The 21355-nt window shown below is 28.3% G+C and overlaps 2 protein-coding genes across 4 annotated transcripts in view; both read right to left on the minus strand.

Moving 5' to 3' along the window:
- Positions 1–14376, minus strand: part of LOC111674911 (thyroid receptor-interacting protein 11) — a 44199-nt gene extending 29823 nt beyond the window's left edge. The window contains exons 1-2 of the mRNA XM_023435589.2: positions 14023–14376; positions 11831–11947 (exon numbers count right to left, since the gene is read on the minus strand). Coding sequence (XP_023291357.2) covers positions 11831–11947; positions 14023–14235 — 330 coding nt within the window. The 5' untranslated portion in view covers positions 14236–14376. The remainder of the gene's footprint in view (positions 1–11830; positions 11948–14022) is intronic.
- Positions 14377–15127: 751 nt separating this feature from the next.
- On the minus strand, positions 15128–20004 carry LOC111674879 (arginine/serine-rich coiled-coil protein 2). Of its 3 annotated transcripts, XM_023435558.2 has the most exons (4): positions 19844–20004; positions 19406–19588; positions 16686–16826; positions 15128–16620 (listed from the first exon to the last, which is right to left on the minus strand). In XM_023435558.2, the coding sequence occupies exons 1-4, from the start codon at positions 19904–19906 to the stop codon at positions 15418–15420; spliced, it is 1590 nt and encodes a 529-aa protein (XP_023291326.2). In that variant the 5' UTR covers positions 19907–20004; the 3' UTR covers positions 15128–15417. The 3 variants fall into 3 exon arrangements, with proteins under 3 accessions (XP_023291326.2, XP_046802214.1, XP_046802215.1); XM_046946258.1 differs by lacking the exon at positions 19406–19588 and having other exon boundaries at positions 19844–20002; XM_046946259.1 differs by lacking the exons at positions 19406–19588; positions 19844–20004 and adding an exon at positions 17140–17336.
- Between the last annotated feature and the right edge of the window lie 1351 nt (positions 20005–21355).

Consider the following 21355-nt stretch of genomic DNA (forward strand, 5'->3'; position numbering starts at 1 on the left):
ATAATTGACCAATTTAACAGCAATGATTAGACATTAAAATAAAATACATAAAATTTTATTGCTGTGATATTGAATATTCTAAACACACATGCACACGCAGAAATTTCAAACATTTTACAAAGTTATGAAATTGTGTAGCACGAGGCAAAATAATACTCACACATGAACCTACCAAATTATAGGCCAATTTGGTAGCACAGTAGCTTAGCACATGTATTAGACTGTGTGCCTAAATGTATGAGAGTACAACAAACGGATGCACATGCCAAAGAGTGTAACCAAAAAAACAAAACTTAAAATATTTAATGGAAAATTGTGTTTAAGTTACAGCCATTAACATTGAGTGATGATGATAAATTTGTGTGTATGTATAAATGTTAGAATACACTGATAACAACAAACGATATAAAATACATGTATTTTGAATGAATGTAGACTGTATACCTGCATAATACCTGATAATTAGGGTTTCTCTATGAACTTTTTTTATAGTTCATTCATAAAATCATTAGGATTTTATGATAAATTTATTTACACATTTTTGGAAAATATTTAATTTTAATTAATATATACCAGGAAAAGAAATTATGAGGTCTAGGTATTTAAGAGATTGGGTCTTGAGATCTGGCGGAATGAAAACAACAACTGTAAAGAATTCACTGAACATGAATTTATGGATTTAAATAATTAACACTTACATTTCTTTAGATATTTATATATATATATCGATAAAAGGGGAAAAAGAAACAAATCGCATTGTAATTGTTTTATTCAAAAATTTATTACAGATATAATCAACATTTATCATTTTTCACTTACAATTATAAGAAATTGCAATTGACAAAAGTTCAATTACAATTACAAATAATTGTAATTGACAAAACTTCAACTTCAATGCTTCAACTACAATTGCTATAAATGTAATAGTAAATGAAAATGCAATTATTGCCCCCAAGCCTGATATGCTATGATATGCAGCTTTAAAAGTTAATTTACAATTACTCTAAGAATAGAAAATTTTTCTCCCACTCAGATCAAGAATATTGAAATTCCAGAGAAGACACTTCATCTTGAACGACTTTTAAAGTGGTCCCATTATATTTAAGCCAAGATTACAAAAATTATATTCAAGTTTTTCTAACTGACCCACGATCAACTCTAGACCATAAAATCAAAATTCATCTGTTATAAACTCAAGATGTCAACACAGTTACCGACAATGATAATGTATCAACAACACCTGAGGATAACTACTATATTACCCTTATCCCCTTTCCAGAGGACTGCAATTATTTGAGGATCCTAGACAACTAGGTAGCATATAAACACTAGGTAATTCCGAACCCTAAAAATTAAAACTGTGGAATATTTTCGAGAAAACTTTTTTCGACATGGGAACACCCTGACAAACACACATACCAAAACAAATATAGCAAGCTAAAAAGTAAAAAAAACTATTAAAAATACATGTGTATTGATATTGAATGAACTATGATTAAACAAATGAAGAGCAATTGAAATGATGATCAGTAGTGGTGATCAGTAAAGCATAGAAATTAGAAAATAAAGTAGAAGAAGTAGAAAAACAACATAAACACTAAATAAACACAAGTGTGTGACAGCTAATGATTAAATGATGAATTTACACAACATTTTATATTTATCCATTTAGGCCAATTTACAAAAACAACAAATAAAACCATGTACTAAATATACAGGTCAATACAGTGGCCAATACTATACAGACCCTATACAGGTTAACATTTGATAAAAAAAACAACGTGTAAAAATATTTAGATAAAATGCGCTTGCACATTTTAACATTTAGAACTTTTGTAAATCAAAAAAATACCGGAAGTACGCCATGATGGCTGCATGCTCACTATTATATTTGTATTATACATTACTTTTACTTATTCTCTCTCCCTCTTGCTTATTCATTTAGTTTTTTTAACAAAATATTAAAATTATCTGATGATGTTAGAATTATAAATTTGATTTATATCTTGTAATTATTTGGTATTTAAATGCTTATGGGTTATACAATTAACATGTAAAGTGGCTTTAATTTTTTTAGGGTTTTTTACCATGATGTGACAGCTGTCACGTGTGAACTATTTTTAATATGTAAAACGACTTGTCTCAAAGATCGCCTAAAGTCACAGCTTAAACAGGTTTATTTTCCACTGATGACTCAAGTCCTTATCGGACTCAGCTGTATATGTAGCTTACCTAAGAGGTTCCATAGAAACTTCCATTAATAATCGACTTTTTACCAAAAAATTCTAAATTTTTTTGGAAAACCTTAAATTAAAAAATTAAAAATTTTCCCTAAAAATTCAAAACTTCGCTAGAAAATTTAAATTTACAAAAAAAAATAAATTTCACTAAAAATTTAAATTCAAAGAAACCTCAAAATAACAAAAACTCTAAATTTTCACAAGAAAAAAACAATTTCTGTATAATTTTTACTCGAAATTTTTACTTTAAGTTAAAAATTTTGTTATAATTTCGATATTCAAAATATTTTACCTAAGAATTCAAACTTTAACTAAAAAATATAAATTTTAATAGATTTTTTAAATTTTACTAACAAATTTTATTAGATGTTCAAAATATCATTATCGACATTAAAAATTTTACATGAAATTCGAAATTTTAACTGGAAATTTAAAAAAAGAATTCAAACAACAAAGATATGAAACTTCTCTGAATATTCGGATTTTTTTTTATAAATTTAAAGCTTTTTATTAAATTTCCAGAAGAAAAATTAAATTTCTGTAAACTTTTAAATTAAATATGAATTAAAAATATCACTAGAATTTCAAAATTTTAAAATCTAAATTTCACTAGAAAATTTAAATTTACTAGAAAACTGAAACTTTACTAGAAAGTTAAAATTTTACAAAGAATCGAATTTTCATTAGAAAATTGAGTTTTTACCTAAAAATTTTATTTCTACCAGAAAAAAATTTATTAGAAATTCGACATTTTTAATAAAAATTAAACTTTAACTAAAAATTCAAAATTTGACTAAAAAATCTGAATAAAAAATTTTACAAAAAAAATTAAAAAAAAAACTAATTTAAACCCCTTCTCCAAATATTTAATTTAATAAAATTTCATAAAAATTCAAAATTTCTTTACAAATTCTGATATACACTACAAAAATATCACTCAATTAAAAATAGTTTTCAAAAAACCATATTGTCATTTTAGGGAATTCACTTAACAAATACCACATTATCCATTATTTTAAATCAAAAAACAAAATTCGTTTACAAAACATATTATAAACATATTATTAATTTTTGTCATTATTACAACCAACAGCAACATTTTCAAAGTCAATATCTTGTCAAGCGTAACTCTGTTTTTGTAGGTTTTAAAAATAAACCTAAACTTTTTTCTATGCATTCATAGATTTTACAATGGAAAACTACATGGAAAATATTAATAGAAAAAAATAACAATAATAATAATTGCAATTAAATGACAATAAAACAATCTTTTAACGACAAAATTACAAAAAAAAAATATGACTGACATGCACATGCAAAAAATCAAACGAACAAAAATAAAACTTTAAAATAGAAAATGTCCACTAAAAGTTATTGTTTACATGAGTTCTCATTTTCATTATTGTTCAGAAAAAAAAAACTTGGTCAACCTTTGAACACAATGGCAATAGTAGTGGCCACAAATTGTGGCAATTTAACAGGCAAGCATGTTAGGGTCTAAATCATTTTGAGAACAGTTTATATAAAAAAGCATGGATTCGCTTTTTATAATTATTTAATAATTTTGGAAAACAATAGAAATTTTCGCTTTTTCTATAATTATATGTGTATTAAATAAAAATAAAATTACAAGGTCTCCAAAACATGATGATTACATGTTTAAATGCAACATATTGACCTAAATAAAAAAAATAATCTTCAACATATGATCACTATTCACTACAGCTGACTGATCATTGAATGTGAAATTATTTTAAAATTTGTTACACTTTGTTGAATGAGCATAAGCCGTAATTTTTTTAATTTCAATAATTTGGATATTAACGTTAGCAAGTTTTATAGTTATCACTGATAACTAACGGTCAAAATTGTAGTTAAATTATTAGAATTATGAATAGGCTTTACATCTCTCACTAAGGGAAAAAACTTGAGTGAAAAAACTTAATTAAACTACAAAAACCTACTTGGGAAACATGTTGTACACCGGACAAGATTTGATTTTTTTATTTATTTAAAAAATTAGTGACGATCTCATTTCGATACCGATCAGATATTTATTTAAACTAGTTCAATGACCTTCAGTAATCATCTTTAACAATAAATTCGATTGTATTTGTATACTTAAACAAGTCTCAAGACCTTTTGCAGTGATGACTGATACAACGCTGCCACGTAGTTTTCGAGCTAGACGGACCAATAGAGACTAAGTCTGCCCTAGAAACTCAGTATCAGTAAATTTGTGTCTACAACTCGACGGTAAGCTGGATAAAATCATTCAATTATAGTATTTATTACGGTAATCTGTAGGTGACCGAAACTCATTTCTATTTGATAAAGCTGTCGCTTAGATGACTATTATGATGAACTTTAACGTCTTCCGGATTTTTGTCCCCAGATCAAAACTTTACCATTACCAGGCGAAAGTAATGCTACTAGTAAATGTGTAAAATGAGCTGGATATTAATCGCCGATGTTAACATATTTTCCAAGACTCAAAGAACATGTAATCGTCATTCGAAAAGTTTAAATCTAAGACTGTAATACACTGTAACATAACAAATGCGCCATAACAAATATTTTATGGAGTAACTCAAATGAAATGAAAACTAAAAGTCTCCTCAATGAATTTGTTAATACCTATCTTGACTGTAAGAGCTGAATGTGACGAATGTGGAGCATTTGATGAGGGCATTAAAATGCTGCAACACTTTCTTTGTCAATATTAGATACAAACGTATGCTTCGAATGGTATTATGAAACACTGGAATACATTCTCTGTCACTACCATGTCTTTGACAAAACTTTGTCGAAATTAAATCATAACTTCATGTTATACCGGGAATAATGGTGCGAGAATGAAAAGTCTCCTCAGTGCGAACATGTTCAGAACACGTACCACATCATGATTGGACGAGCGAAACTGAATTCCTGAATCATATTTTAAATTAAGAGTAAAAATATTCAACTTTAGTACACGATATATGTAGTACGGGGAACGTACTGGAATGTGAAAAAATTGTGTATATTTCGTTTTATTCCAATTGTAACAAAGGCGATCAAGCCATGTCCGTCTGTATAACTATTAAAACATTTCAAACCCGATTTGTTTGGCAATGACTAGCATTATCGGTCACTTCACCATAAACGTACCTCTAAGAATATCAATTTGAGATTCATAAGTGTTTTAAAATACAATTCAAAGTACATTGATAAAATTTTACATAAGCAAGTGTTTTATGAACATACATTTCTCTACCAAATGAAATTTTTTTAAGGATCAGTCCATGGAACAGCTCAACTCGCCTCTACATTAACGAAAAAATTAATAACGTGTTTAAACATAAAACAAACTTTTACTTTTTCTAAAAGCAACAAATTACTGACGTTCTATACTAAATTGCGTCATATCTTTAGATATCACATTTTTTGCAACAAACAATTATCTTAAATAAAAAAAATAAAATCACCGCAACAAATTTTATATTTCACAGTTTCTCATGATCTACCAATTTTGTTCGTTTTTTTTGAATTCTCACCTATTTCCGTTCCATTGCCAAAAGGAATTTTGTAGACACTTGAAACACTAGATATTATGCAAAAATAAAAATGTTTTACTAAAACAAGATGACATAAATTTAAACCAACAAAAAATTAAGTAAATATTTTACTTTGAAACACATTTGCCTTTAATACTGGCCTTCATTTAATTACTAATTGTACAAAAGTACTTGTTAAATGTATCTAACTGCGAGTAATAAAGAAAAATAGTTAAATAGTAATATTAGCTTTAGTTTTTCTTATAACTTAAACACACAATTGAAACATTTGTTCATTAATATTTGTTCACAGTCACACATACTATAGGTTACTTTGACAGTATGAATTAGTAGTAGTTGGCCAGGTATGAATATGCAGGTATGCAGTAGCTTGCAGTAACTCTATTTAATGTGTCACAAAATATTTTATATATTTGTGAGTTTGAAATACGTACATGTAGATTTCAAAATACTTATTTTTCCAACGATATTCAAACAAACGTATGTATAACATATAGTTAGAAAGAAAAAATTTTTAACAATAAGTCTAACATATGTTTCAAATGTATGTTAAAATAAAAATGAACCAGCAATGACAAAAATACGCTTTTGTTTTTTGTTGTTTAACTAAGAAACTGAACTTAACAAAGTGAACAAGTAAGAGTGCTATACTCGACGAATCTTTGTCGAATCTTATTTACCCACCAGGGTCAATTATAGACCGATCCTCATAAAATTTGTTAAAGAGAATTTGGATAATATAAGACTTACTTATGTAAAATTTTATCGCTATACTCGGATTTTTAAAATAATTATAACTGTTATAGTTGTTTTTTCGGGGTGCCACTTGTATGAGGGCTATATGAAAACGTGGACCGATATTGCCCATTTTCAATACCAACCAAACCTTACCTATAGGAAATATTTGTGTAAAATGTCAACCCTCTAGCTCTTTCCCTTCGGACTCTATCGTGCTTTCAACAGACAGACGAACGGATAGATATGACTAAATCGTCTTAGAGTTTAATAAGGACTCGGAATATATATACTTTTGTGGGTCTATGATCAATATTTCGATATGTTACAAACGGAATGACAAAATCAATATACCCCCATCTTTTTTGATGGTGGATATAAAAACAAATGGAATGGATGGAAAACATTTTGACAAGAAGCACTAATAGAGAATGCTATATTCTGAAAGCAACTGTACATTAGGAATACCAAACAATATTTAAATAAAAATCAATATTAAATGAATAAAACTGTTAAAATTTTTAAATTACAGACAAGTGACTTCTAAATTTAAGGGTTTTTTCTGGCGGTAGAAGGCTGTAGAAATTATATGGATTTGTTTGTACTGTAGAGTACATATGAAAGACGAAGGTAGTAGGAATGAACGAAGAAGGGAGTAGGAATAAAAGGCCAAGAGACTAGGGGTAAAACAATGTACTTGTCACTTTTATACCCCCGGGGGTCATGTAACCTTGATGAAAGAATCCATCATGGTGTTATTAAAATCCCGGGAAAAAGGGATGCTACCATTACCTCTAGTCTGCCGTCACTAAATGATATGAGATTTGGTCATGGGAGAGGTCCCATATTTTAAGAAGATAATGTTGTGGATGTAATATAGACTGTATTATGGGATGAGATTGGTTGGAAATTGAAGCAAAGTTCTGCAAGTAAGGGATTTAAATTCCTGACTTTGTAAGCAGCAACGATCTTCGAGAGTTTTGTAAACTACAACTTCTAGAACATTTTAATGTTAAAGACATTAAAATTCAAAAAAGAATGCGTTTGAGAATTAGATCAGTTCTGCTGATCTGGGCCACTTATCTTATGTTCAATTTAAATAAATAGTTTATATTAATTTTTTCAAAATTGCAAAGGAATACTGATTTGAAAACCATTCAATATTAGTGAAAAAAAATTTACAAAATTAAACAAATTTATCTATACACAACCGTTGCGGTCTGTAGGGTAATCAGAATCGTGTGTATTAAATTTCAAAGTAAAACAATTTTTTTACAAGTATTGGCATAATATACAAATGTACATATTTTCCATTAGATGTCCATTCAAACGCAAACTGCTTTAACTAATAATCATTTAGTTGAAAAAGAAAATATTCTTTTGAACATAAAGGAAAAATAATATTTGTTAAAAAGTATAAAATAACAACTCTTAAACTTACCTTATGGTAATTTCTTTTTTGTACTAGTAATAATTAGTTTTTTCTTATCTTTATTACAACGACAACATTTTGTGTAATTTCCGCCAACAAAACAGCTTTAAACAAATATTTAAATTTGAATTTAGATAAATAAATTTCCCTCCAACAAGTGTTTAAAATGCTTAACACGTTTCTTTAGAAAAAAAGGAACGAAAATAAAACACAACGTATACAAATAAATTTACACTAATTCAGGTCAAAAAAATTAAATGTATAACAGCAATTAATACAAAAAAATTAACAAAAAAACTATTTAAATTGCAAGTAATTTATGTAATACACTTTTATGCGGGTTCACTATGACAGAGTTCAAAATATACAAATGAATATAATCTAGTCAGTGAACCCACTTATATACCCACAGCGTCCAAAGAAAAAGTTGCAATGGGGGAGAAATGTTATTACTAATATATCCCCACCCACCCATATTTATTTAGACCAGGTGATAGATGTTGTCACAACACAATATGGACTAAATAGATAAATATACAGATAGTGTTAAATATTGGTAAGATAAGATCAATCAATGTAATCGAATTTACATTCTTATATACATAGGTACACATTGAGGGAGATAAAAATCCTGTTGATAAAATTTAGGACATGATTTGCATTTTGAACTAATGAAATTGTTATAATAACAGCAACAATCAAATATGATAAACAAAATATAGACATTAATTAGGGTGGTTTTTAAAGATAATAAAATTTGTTGTTATCAACATTATTTAAGATAAAACATTATATAGAACAAAATGGGGACACATATACATTTTAAAAGCTATTTATATGGTCGAAACGTTTTTAAAAAAGAAATTATATTTACAAATATACAATTAAATCCTCCAAATGAAGCGATCGTAAGTAAAAGAAGCTTATTTCTTTGTTGAAAAAAAAAAATAAATCAGTTAGTTTTACAAGTGCAGCTATGTATACCACTATAGTGGTGAGGGTATTATACGTTTGTGCTGAATACACTTAAAGTATACACTTAAAGTATACACTTAAAGTATACTTAAAGTATACCGATCGATTCAGAATCATTTTTTGAGCCAATTAAGACATGTCCGTCCGTCCGTCCGTCTGTCCGGCTCGCTGGCTCTCCATGTAAACCTTGTGCGCAAGATACAGGCCGCAATTTTCAAGATAATGTGATGAAATGTGGACCAAGCTTGTTTTTTGGCACAGGGACGAAGAGTATTGAAAATGGTTTAAATCGGTCTAATATTTTACCTAGCCCCCATACAACCGTACCTCCCGATTTAAGCTTTTTATGTCATAATTACGTTAAATATACTAATATCTCTGTAAAAATTGGCACAAATAAGTTTTATGTAAGTATTAATGGCACTGCATACAAAACCCTCTTCCAAAAATGTATTAAACATCTTAAATTGACTTGTAACCATTTATATCGCAATGAATCACAACAAAACTAATTGTTATTTAAAAATATATCCCTTTTTCTAAATTTACCGAAAATCGGTCAATGTTTTACCTATACTCCTATATAAAGCCTCATTTAGAAAATTTTGTTTTTAATCAATTAATTGCTTAAATACTTTGGAATTGACGTAAAATTTGACATAAAAGTTTCTTTATGAAAAATAAAATTTTTTTAAATATACTCATGGTATTATATGGTCGGCCATGCCCGACTATACTTTCCTTATTCAAATTGATATAAATTACTACTTTAAAAATATTTTATAGACAAATTATTGTTTTTTTTTCTACTCCTTATTAGCGTCTTTCAAACTTCCATGACTAAGTGTAGGATAAAGGGATTTTGCATAAGATTTGGAACTCATTATTTTGGGTCACTTTTAAACCTCGTTATTGGGTGTTGATGAGGAATAACGTATAACTGAGCAAAGAGCAACAAATTAAATCGAATGTTGTTAAAAAAAGGATATTAATTCATACCCTAAAACCTGTCAGTAAAGAACTTTAGATTCACTATTCCTATTTCAAAACTTTTGCTAAAAAATCAAGCATTTTATCCTCTTCCAACCTTTAAGTATATGGATTTCTAGCCTGTTAACTGAACTGTGTCTTAATTTAACTTAGCCACAGAAATAATTGGCATTTAAGCATTCTAGGTTAAGATGAACCTAGAGCTTTCAAGGATTATTCATTCTCAATTATATTTCTTCATTTTATTGCAACGTAGAAAAAGATTCCGATATGAACTAAAAGATGCACCTAGGTGCGATTTAGGTGACCTTCTAAGTTTCCTCAGGGAGCTTTTCAGACTATAGAGATTCTATACCTTCTACATGTCTACATAGATGGAAAGAAAATCAGCTGTGAAACAAAATGACTACCTGAAAAAGCCGTATTAATAATAACGATCTGAGGTTGCCGTAGATTGTCCAGACTTTCGTAAAACCTATTGTTTGCTTGTCATGCTTTTTAAAATTTGTAAAATTTGGAATACGATGCTCCGCTCTTAAATTGAACAACTTTTTGGGCATTACGGTTATATACGCCATGAGACAAATGTATTATCGGTCCGAGACGGATGTAAATATTTAGACGACACAATAAGCGATGGCATTTTCTCCATACATAACATTAAATCATCGTGTCTATTTATATATATTTCAAGTAGTTCTAGTTCTATCACAAATGATTAGCGCAGCATTTAAAAGGAACTTTTTTTTGAACTTTTAACAATATTTATTATAAAAGATTGAAATTGTTTATAATCATTATGTTTGTTTCAAAAGTACAACTACATATTTCGAATACAATATATAAATCAGAAACATAAAATTGTTATCGTTCATTCATTAAACAAATTAACATTTCAAATTATAACATATTATTTGCAGTACAGTTGGTTACAAAATATATATTTTCGAATGGATAACCTTTCGATAAAGTTTAATTTAATCAAATGTGATATTCTCTGAATTAAATGACGACCATATTTCATGACAGGTAAATGTGAGTTTGTAACACAAAAAAGTGGTATAAATAGGTATAGGATTTTTATTTTTTGTACGAGTGTGCAATAAAGTAAATATAAAACAAAATGAACAAACAGAAAACGTGTAATGATAAAATTTATTGTTAAAATAAGACCGAAAAACAAATAGAAAAATCGAAAAAATAACTGATACATATGAAAACGGATTTGTATAATGCATATTTTTGAAATACTGATTCGGCCTACTTCAAGAAATGAAACATATAAATTCACAGTAATGAATTACGATACCATAGGTATAAAATAATTTCTTCTTTAATTTTTTATCGCAATACTTTTGTTTTTTGTCCTGTTATAATTGAACGTGATAAAATCGGTTTTCAATATTATAAAATAAGTTTAAATGTATTGCTTTAATCCAAAATCAGTCAATTCCTAAAAAGCAGAAAACTATGTGCTTATTAACAGGTAAATAATATATCATATAATATATTTATCAGATAAATTTACCCTATAGAAAAAATTAATACAGGACAATGAATACTGTTTTTTATAAATATACAACATAAGTATGTATATTACTTCAAATATTGTTATCTTTTGATAACAGACAATTATCTTGAAAATGCATTTGAGTGTAAACAGAAAAGTCTGGCAAACAAACAACAGCAAACATTTATACATTGCACACGTTGCATTTTTTATCAAAAAGTAAATATATACATATTCCTTAATAACATTTTATGTATTTAATTCCAATTTTACTAAAATTATTATAAATAAAAAATATATTTCAGTTGAATTTTAACTAACCTCAACAACAGCAGTTATTTTGAAAGTAGTATTTCTTTTATTATCATAATAAAAACAAAATGTAACTTACCGTTTTTGAAGTACGTCCACTATTGATGCCTCCACTTATTGTATTACCACTGATGCCTCCTCCAGTGTCACTTATTTGATTTTGTAAAGTTTCAATCTGTTTGCGAAGTGCCAAAATCTGTAAAAAAAGGTGGTAGATTTAATAAAGAATTATTTTATTTTTCAATTTCAGGAACGAAAGTAATTTTTGTTTATGAAAATATTTTTCTCTAATTTTTTATTGGGGGATTTTTAAAAATTATCGTTCGGATTTTTCAAAATATTTTCTGGTAATACTAATTTCAATATTATTTGATGCACATTTAAAACTCTACAGAGCATAGTTTTAGGAGTCTATATAAAAATGACAATTAAAATAGTTTCTATATACATATACGGCTGAAGAGCAGATCCGCAAAAATCGCAAGATCCGAAGTTTAATATCTTGACAATTGTTGTTGAATTATTGAAAAATATAATAGTTACAGCAGGGAAGCTAGTGGGAATGAGTTCAATTAAAAGATCACTTTAATAAATATGTACTCTACATATTATAATGGCTATTAAGAAGGTCACTTTCATATCAAAAATTGGTCAACCAAAACTGGTAAAATTTACAAAATCGAGTCAAAACTCTGATCATTACTTCTGAAGATAGCAAATAAAATGCAATAAAAAAAATTGAACCATTTAATGTTTTATCAAAAATCATACTGCAACACAAGCTTAATGCAAATAAAAAAGCTGTAAACTTCCTTTGACGCTCGCTGTACATACATTTTGTGGAAGTGATGTCCGGAGAAGGAAAATTCTATTTTTTTATCATTTCACTTCCAAAAAAAAAAAAAAAACATACAAATTTCATCTTGAGAATGACTTCAGAAGTAATGAATTTGGTATTAAATAAAAGATATACCACGACTGATAAAATATACACAATGAAACTTATGAAAATAGACGCTATAAAAATGTTTAGAAATTATTTGTTTTTAACTATAAATTGCTTTAACATGCAAGAAAATACATAGGTCGGCTATGTCGGACTTCACTTTTTTACTCTTTCTATTTTTTTGTCTTCTATTTTAATTTCTTTAATTTATTACCGTAAATCAAAATATGTTTAAGCTAGAAAACGATCTAATGAATTGTGCATCGCAAAATTCAAATCCTCAAAAACCTCAGAATTACTCTATAACACAATATTTTTTGAATATGCCTTTTTGGCTATATTTAAGTCGTTGTAAAAGCTGAAATTAGATGACAATTTTTGACATGTGTTATTAAATAATTTTAAAACTATCATCTCACAATTTTCTATTATTTTTGGCGCAAAATTGAAACCATTATTTTTTTAAACACGTCATATTTTAAAATTTTAATAAAAAGCCAATCTAATGACTAGCAGAAAAAAATGTTTTTATCGCTTTTAAATCCAAAAGTATATACATACATATATACATATTTTTCTTAGAATATGTTTACATTATGTAAAGGAATTTTGACTAAATAAATCAAAAGAGTTTATAATAAAATAGCAAATATATACAAATGTATTGTGAAAAATGTTGCAATTCAAACTAAAATAAAGGCAACATTAGGTAACACATACTATGTATTATGAGTGTTGGTCAAAAACCACAAAGTTTTATAATTAATAAAATGTAAAACTAACCGCGACGCAAAAGAAATACATTTGTGCAAACATGCTGAAGTTAATCATAAATTAAAGACAAATGTTCCAGCATACAAGCAATAGAAATGTAACATACAACATATATACATACATACTATCCTTCTTATGTTTGTATATACATATTTATTATAACTTTAATGATGCAATTTATTAAAATGATGATTATTTATGAACTTTTTTCATGACCTTGATGTTGTAATGACAAAACGAAGGAGGTAAGGGCATAATCCTAGTAATAAATGCACAACTTCGCATTAATGTGTGTTTATTTTAACAGTTTGAGAGGTTTAATAGGTAAGGTAAGGAGTAATGTAAAAATCGATTAAAACAGGAGATGTGTTGTAATATTTGACAACAAAAACATGTTACTTTTCTTTGGAATAAAAAACTAAGCATTTTACACAAACAATTGGTAAAAAATCGAAATTTCTATCTATACTAGATGCAGTTGAGTGTATATACGTTTCTTTCTCTTACTGCATGCAGCACAAACATTACACTTCTTAAATCCCAACTCTTACCTCAATATCTTTTTCAGAGCACAATTTATCTAAATCTTCTTTATCTTTTTGCGTATCGGCCAATATTTCTATGGCCGTTCTATTATCTACCGTTGGTGTGGCACTGCGATGATATTCGGCATCGCCAGGACCTGCAGTTTCTTCAAGAATCTCTTGGGCCAATGTCGTCAATTGACCCTTTATCGTATTTAAACTATTATTTAACCAAGACATTTTGAAAGTCTACAATTGCATCAAACACTTTTTGCACATACACTTTTTCTTTTGTTTATTAAAAATATATAGATTATTTTATGTAAAAAAATTAGGCAAACTTTTCTTATTATTTTTTTGGGGATGATGACAACTTGGCAAAATAGAATTTTTGTGTTGTATTTATTATTTTGATTTTATGTTGTTGTTGTTATTGTGTCAACAACAGCTGGTCTGGAGAAAAATACAAAATAATGCGGTTGAATTTGAAGTAGATGTTTTAGTATAACATCCGCTGTAAAGTATACAGTAAGAAATTTCTTTATTATTATTAAATTTTAATATTATCCACCGAAATTTATGAGTATTGGTACAATTTAACCCTACCGCTCACTACTGGCTTCAAAATACGAGTATAACGCTGAAACTCGACGTAAGTAAGTTTCTTATGAGCACAAATCTCTCTAAATTTTATGATAATCGGTCTATAATAGACCCTATAATGGAATTTTATGTTGTTGTCAAAAATTTGATCTCAAACTTGTTATCTTTGGGTTCAGTTGTATTTTTTGAAATAGTAAATTTTTGCTAATTATTGTATGTAGTTTCAAAAAATAAACTTGTATTAAAGAAAATTGAGATAAACATTTTTAAGTCATAGATATTCATAAACAAAATTTTATTTTACTTACAATCTGAATAGAATTAGTAGAAAATAAAGTAAATTCTAGAAATCAAACCAAATTTCGGAGAAATGCCAAATCACTAATAAAATTATTGAGCAGAATTCGCCTCAATTTTGCTAAACTCATTACTGATGCCTCTTGCCCAATTATACCTTAACTTGTAATAAATTTCTAAATCATATTAATTCTATCAAGTATTGAACATTAACATTTTAAATTAATATATATGTATTTCTCATTTATTTATTTTGAAATTCAGGATAACTAGAATGTTGTTTACATTTTTTAATAAAATTAATGTAAAACATATACACACATTAACAAAATTCATATTTGTTTGATAAAATAAATATCCTCGTTTTGTAAAACGTAACGTCGTCTTTAACTAAAAGAAAATACTGAAATATTTTTTTCCAATTTTCAAACGTTCCATTTACAAAATAAGGCCTTAAAGAATAAAAACTTTAAAATTCTCATTTAATTCTTTATTTTAGTTAAGGGTCCAGAGCGAGGCAAATTAATAAGGTCTTGATGAACCAAAACCTAAACCAACGCCCCTCATAGTATGGGTAACCTGTCGTGCTACTTCATATTGTTGTTCCATTGAAGAAAACATGGCTTCACGCGATTTAACATCGGTACTATTCGATGGGGAGGTAGACGCCGGGGACTTCTTTTCACTTTCATTTGGTGAAGTAGTGCAATCGCTACCGCCTCCACTACCAGTTGTACTTTTAATACCCATAAGACGCATGAATTTTGAGGCAACTTTGCCATCTTGATCTTGAGAGAATTGGGCATGCCCCCATTTAGAGGCTGAATCTTCAGTTTTTTTCGCTCCCCATATGAGTTTACGTTTTTGCATTTGTTCAACATACTTATTGGGATTAATGACATTTGGATTATAATAACTGGGCAATTGTACAGTAGCAGTTGCTACATTTGAACCAGCTGCAGCAGCACTGACCGCAGGTACTGTGACAACGTTAGGGTGTTTAGGTGCATTTTCACTAAGTGGCAGGGATAAAAGAGCTTCAAAATTTCGAGCTGAAGGTAGGGGTTTCTTTTCCGAAGTTTGTAATTCTCCTACCTCTGGACGTTTGACTTCTGTAGCGAATTCATTTGCAGTCGTTCTATGTGTAGAATTATTATTATTATTTGGCGATGTATTAGATTCATTCAAATTATCGGCCGAATGTGAACGAGAACGTGATCGAGATCGTGAGTGACGTTTGCGCTCACGTCTGGTGTCATCTTTACGTTCACTATATTTATTATTGCTACTATTACGCTGTGAAAGCGAAGGAGAATTTGAACGTCTAGGGCGATATGCATTTGAACGATCTTCATTGTAGGAACGCTGTATTTTGCGATCATCATTATTACGGCGATCCGTTTTTCGGTCATCATCATTATTATAATTTCGTCTATCACTAAAATCTCCTCTTCTTCGATCATCGAAATTGGAACCTGCACTGCTACCACCACGTCTCTCATCATTTGCTGTTCTTCTGTCATCATTGAAACGATGATCTTCAAATTGTTTTCTCTCATCATAACGGGCTTTAGAATTATTGAAACGATCTTTATAGTTTGTGGAGGCATATGATGATTTCCTATCATCATGACGACTATATCTTTTATCGTCCCGGTAGTAATCATTACCATCACGTTTATAATCCCTTCCTTTTGGTTCTCTATAACGTTTGTGATCGTCATGCTGCAAAAATATGAATCAGTTAAATAAATGTATGTCTATTTATTGTAAGTCTCAGTCATATGTACCTTTTTATAATCATATTTATGACCGTGTTCATTATCTCTGCCTTCATCTCTTAAATCTCTAGAATTTCTTGATTCCTTACACTCTCTTTTGTCTCTGTGATCTCTTGATTTTTCTGCTCTTCTATCGATTTTGTATTTATCCTGTAAAAGAAATGTTAGTGCAAGAATACTGAAAATGTTAATAACTCCAGCTGCAAAAGAGCAATGTTTATATATGAATTTAAAAACTATGCTAAACCTTTTGTGTTTAAAATACTATTAGTAAAATACTAAAAATGAACAAAAAAATTTAAAATTTAGTTTTACTCCTTTACCTTTTTTATTATTTTTGAAAATACTAATTTTATTTAAAATGAAATAAATAATTGTTGCTTTTATTTTTTTAAGATAAAAACAAACGTCTGCAAAAGAATTTCATAGAAGTGTTATTAGAACTTAAATTAATTATACTCACGTTTAAGAGCTGCATTTTTCAATTCAAAGACTCTCCTACTAATCATTGAATCATTTTAGAGGGACGTAGAGAAGGAGTTGGTCAGGCAACTTATACATATAAAGCCTGTTTTGTTATATTGCGGCTACTAATTGATAATCAATCATATTTCTAACTCTTTCTATATAGAGTTGTAGTGATGTTGTAACAACTTTTTATATGGTGATCGGTAGTAGTTTTTTGGAAATCTTTTTAGGTTGAGTTTTTTTATGGTATAAAAACTTTAGGTTTGTATTCTTTTTTGTTTTTGGTTTTTTGGTTTATACAATATAATAATAACAAAAGTTGATATTTAATTAATAATGTAAAAATGAGTAAAACTAAATAAAGCAACAATAAAAAAATGAATAATATTTTAAATAAATATACAAGAGTTTTACAAATGCCTAAATGAAAAGTTTTTGTTCAGAATTGAAAAGCTACAACAAAACACAATGGACTTGAAAATAATAATAGTTATTTTCATATTTGTTGGTAAATTAACTATGAAACACATTATGTATTTAAAGTCAAGTTACTAACATAACATTTACGATATTTAGTAAAAGTTGTAAAATGAAATTCAGATACAAGCCATATTTTCTATTTAAACCATTACAATCTATAATAAAGAAAAGTTTGATAAACATACCATCAATAAAGAAAATACCTAATAATCTAGACCTTAACGCGATTTTATAGAATGTAATAATTATAATTTTTTTTAAATTATTTTGTATTTAAATAAATTTCGCTTAGGTTTCAACGACTAAAAAACGGTTTGAATTTGTATATTGAAACCACATTCACCCATAATCATGACAAATTAAGAAAATTGGAAAAATACTTTTTAGTTAAAGTAATATTACCCGTCGAATTTGTATGTTAAAATCAAATTCATTCATAATCAGTTTTGTTTAAAACAAATTGATGAATATTTAATAAAACGTTTGCTGGAACGTTTTTTCATGAAATCATTGTTTTATCCTCTATAACTCAACATCTCCAAATTTTAAATTTTCTACATATTAGAAAATTTTAATAATACTTGGTTTTTTGTAATTTTAATATTTAGTGAAAAAGGGAGTAATTCTACACACAGTCTACAGTCAACAATTATCTAAAATGGCAAAAACAAGCAAAAAAACACAACTTAACGTAAACATATTCAGGACATTGATTACCTAAACAATGTTAAATTTAGTGTCGATGATCCACTTTGGACCAAATAATTAGGCTCTATTTGCTTTTTTGGGGAGTTTAAGATAAACTATTCCCTATTTAAAACCAAAATTTTTTTGGACTTGTTAGAAAGTATAGAATGTATACACAAATTTACATATATAACCCAATAACACAATAACTATTTATAAAGAAATTTGAGATAGTCGAAATGTTGCCTCTAGTATAAATGTTATAGAGTGTTAAGAATTTTATCCCCAAGTCTATACCAAGGTATATTAATTTTATATAATATAATTAATATATCTTGGTCTATACAGTCAATTAGTTAATTTATTTACTAACTGCCGGTCTACACTAGGAAACTTTTTTTGGGAAACTTTTGATTTTGCATGAGAGAGAAAGAGAAGGAATATCATTCACCTCTCGCGGTACGGAGTTTCCCGTACTCGGAAACATGTTTTGTTTTGTTATTCTTCTCATTCGTACAACAACAAATCAACGCAATTAACACGTAGTTTCTGAAACAAAAGTTTCTATGTGTGGACATTAAGGAAACTTCAAAAGAGAATCAAGAAAAAGTTTCTCTACGAAAGTTTCCTAGTGTGGACCGGCACTAAGTAATACTTCTACTTTCGATCTAAATTTGATGGAATTCATCGGATTGAGAAACAATAGATAAACAAATCTTATGACTAAGACGCTTTGGTTTTATATTTGTATGAAATCTCATGATTTTTAGATTAATTTAACTTTTTAAGAAATATTAGAGCAGTACGTCAACAAAATAATAAAATTTCAATTTTAAACAAAAGTTGTATGAAAAAATCTTTTCGACAGCAATAAAACTTGTTAGTTACATAGAAAATGATTGACATCTAACACTTGTTCTATGCTGTTGATCTATTTCAATAACTAAAAATAACATCTAAACATTTTATGAGCTTCTCCTAACACCGAAGGAAGAATGTATGCATACACACACATTTTTAACTAATAACACCATAGAAGAAGCAATTTAATAAAATTATTTTATAATATAATTTTACATAAAATTTATTATTACCTCATTGAAATTGCTATTTCCTGTTTTGAAACGTTGTTCGCCTTTGTTGCGATGGGGTGAGGCATCACGTTCCCAACTGCCACTTTTTGAGTGATGATCATAGGAACGTTTCAACGATCCACTGGCATCGGCAGTACGTCCGGTGCTAGCACCACTACCGCCGCTACCACGTTCTCGTACAGCCTAAAGGAATTTGGCAACTATTCAGAAACAGCAAATAAGGTGTTATTTAAACGTACAAACTAAAATTTTTTAGCAAAATTTCTATAACTTTGTTTTTGAAATACATATTTTCTTTTCCCTAAAAATATCCAAATTTTTTTTGGTATTTTTTTTCTCTACACTAAGGAGGTTTTGCTAGTAGTCAGCCATCTTTTTTTTTCGTTTGGAAACTAACATATTTTTTTTCTTTAACTTAGCTACTAATTTTATATTTACCACTTTTGTATAGGAATAATCGTCTTGTTCATCTTCGCTGCTATAATTTACAAGACCTTCCATTTATATTTATTTGATTTAATTTGCAACAAAATTTAATTTTTCTTCAATCACTTTAATAAACGTTCTGCTTGCGTTTTTTTAATATTGATTATTTCTGACAATTAAATTAATGGTTGTAAAATATAGTAGTAGAAAACAGATAATTTTTCCTTCAAACAGAATCTGTTCGATGTTCCATTCAGCTGGTTCACACACAAATTTAAAAGTTTCTCAACAGAAGTTTCCCAGTGTGAACCAGGTCTTTAAAATACATACTCTTGACGAAGTAGGAAATTCTGTTTGTCAAACAGCAATGTATTTTTTTGTATATCGTGTTTGCTACAAACGCTTTTTTGTTTGATGTAGGGTTCTATAAATCGACTTTCGAATAATCGAACAATCGACTTTTTGCCGAAAAAAGTCGATAACTCGACTATCATCTATGAAAAAACTCGAAAAGTCGACTTTGTAAATAAAAGTCAAAAAGTCGGAAAGAGTCGAAAAGTCGAAAAAAGTCGGAAAAAGTCGAATAGTCGGAAAAAGTCGAAAAGTCTGAGAAAGTCGATAAAAGTCGGAAAAAGTACAAATAAGTCGGAAAAAGTCGAAAAAATCGGTAAAAGTCGAAAATAGTCGGAAAAAGTCGAAAATAGAAAAAATATAAATACATATTTTTTTATTAATAATAATGAATAATAATAATAATAATAATAATAATAAATCGGAAAAAGAAAAAAGTCGGAAAAAGTCGAATATATTCAAAAGTCGAAAAAAGTCAAAAAATCGAAAATAGTCGGAAAAAGTCGAAAAGTCGGAAAAAGTCGAAAATAGTCGGAAAAAATCGAAAATAGTCAAAAAGTCGAAAAGTCAAAAAGTCGAAAATATTCGAAAAAGTCAAAAAGTTGACTATTTATAATATATTAAAAGTCGAAAAGACGAAAAATCGACTTTTAATTACATGAAAAAAGTCGAAAAATCGACTTTTAACTAAATGCAAAAAGTCGAAAGTTCAAAAGTCGACTTTTCATAAAATGCAAAAAGTCGAATAGTCGACTTTTCGTTTCAACTATAGAACCCTAAACCCACGCACATAAAGAAAACAACCCGACGAAAAATAAAACAAACCGTAACAGCTGTTTTATCAAAATAAACATTTTTTTTGGTGTGGTGAGTTATTTTTGTTTACAAATTATAAAATTTTGAATAGATTCTAATAATGCTGAACCATGTTAATTATTGAAAGAAAAAACTTTTACAAAATATCACGTTTGCACGACAATTGGTTCTTCGCACCGGAACAATTCAGAGTTCAACGAACAACAACCAAGGATTGTCAACCCAGCCATACTATCTTTACACGTGTCGCAGCTACAATAACAACAATATCAAAGTTTCATGAGTATGGACCAATTTTAAATAGAAAACTTCTCAAAAGCACATCGGATAGAATTAAATATAGTTCAGAAATACATA

Source organism: Lucilia cuprina, chromosome 3 (genome assembly GCF_022045245.1).
Source record: "Lucilia cuprina isolate Lc7/37 chromosome 3, ASM2204524v1, whole genome shotgun sequence".
NCBI classification, from domain to species: domain Eukaryota; kingdom Metazoa; phylum Arthropoda; class Insecta; order Diptera; family Calliphoridae; genus Lucilia; species Lucilia cuprina.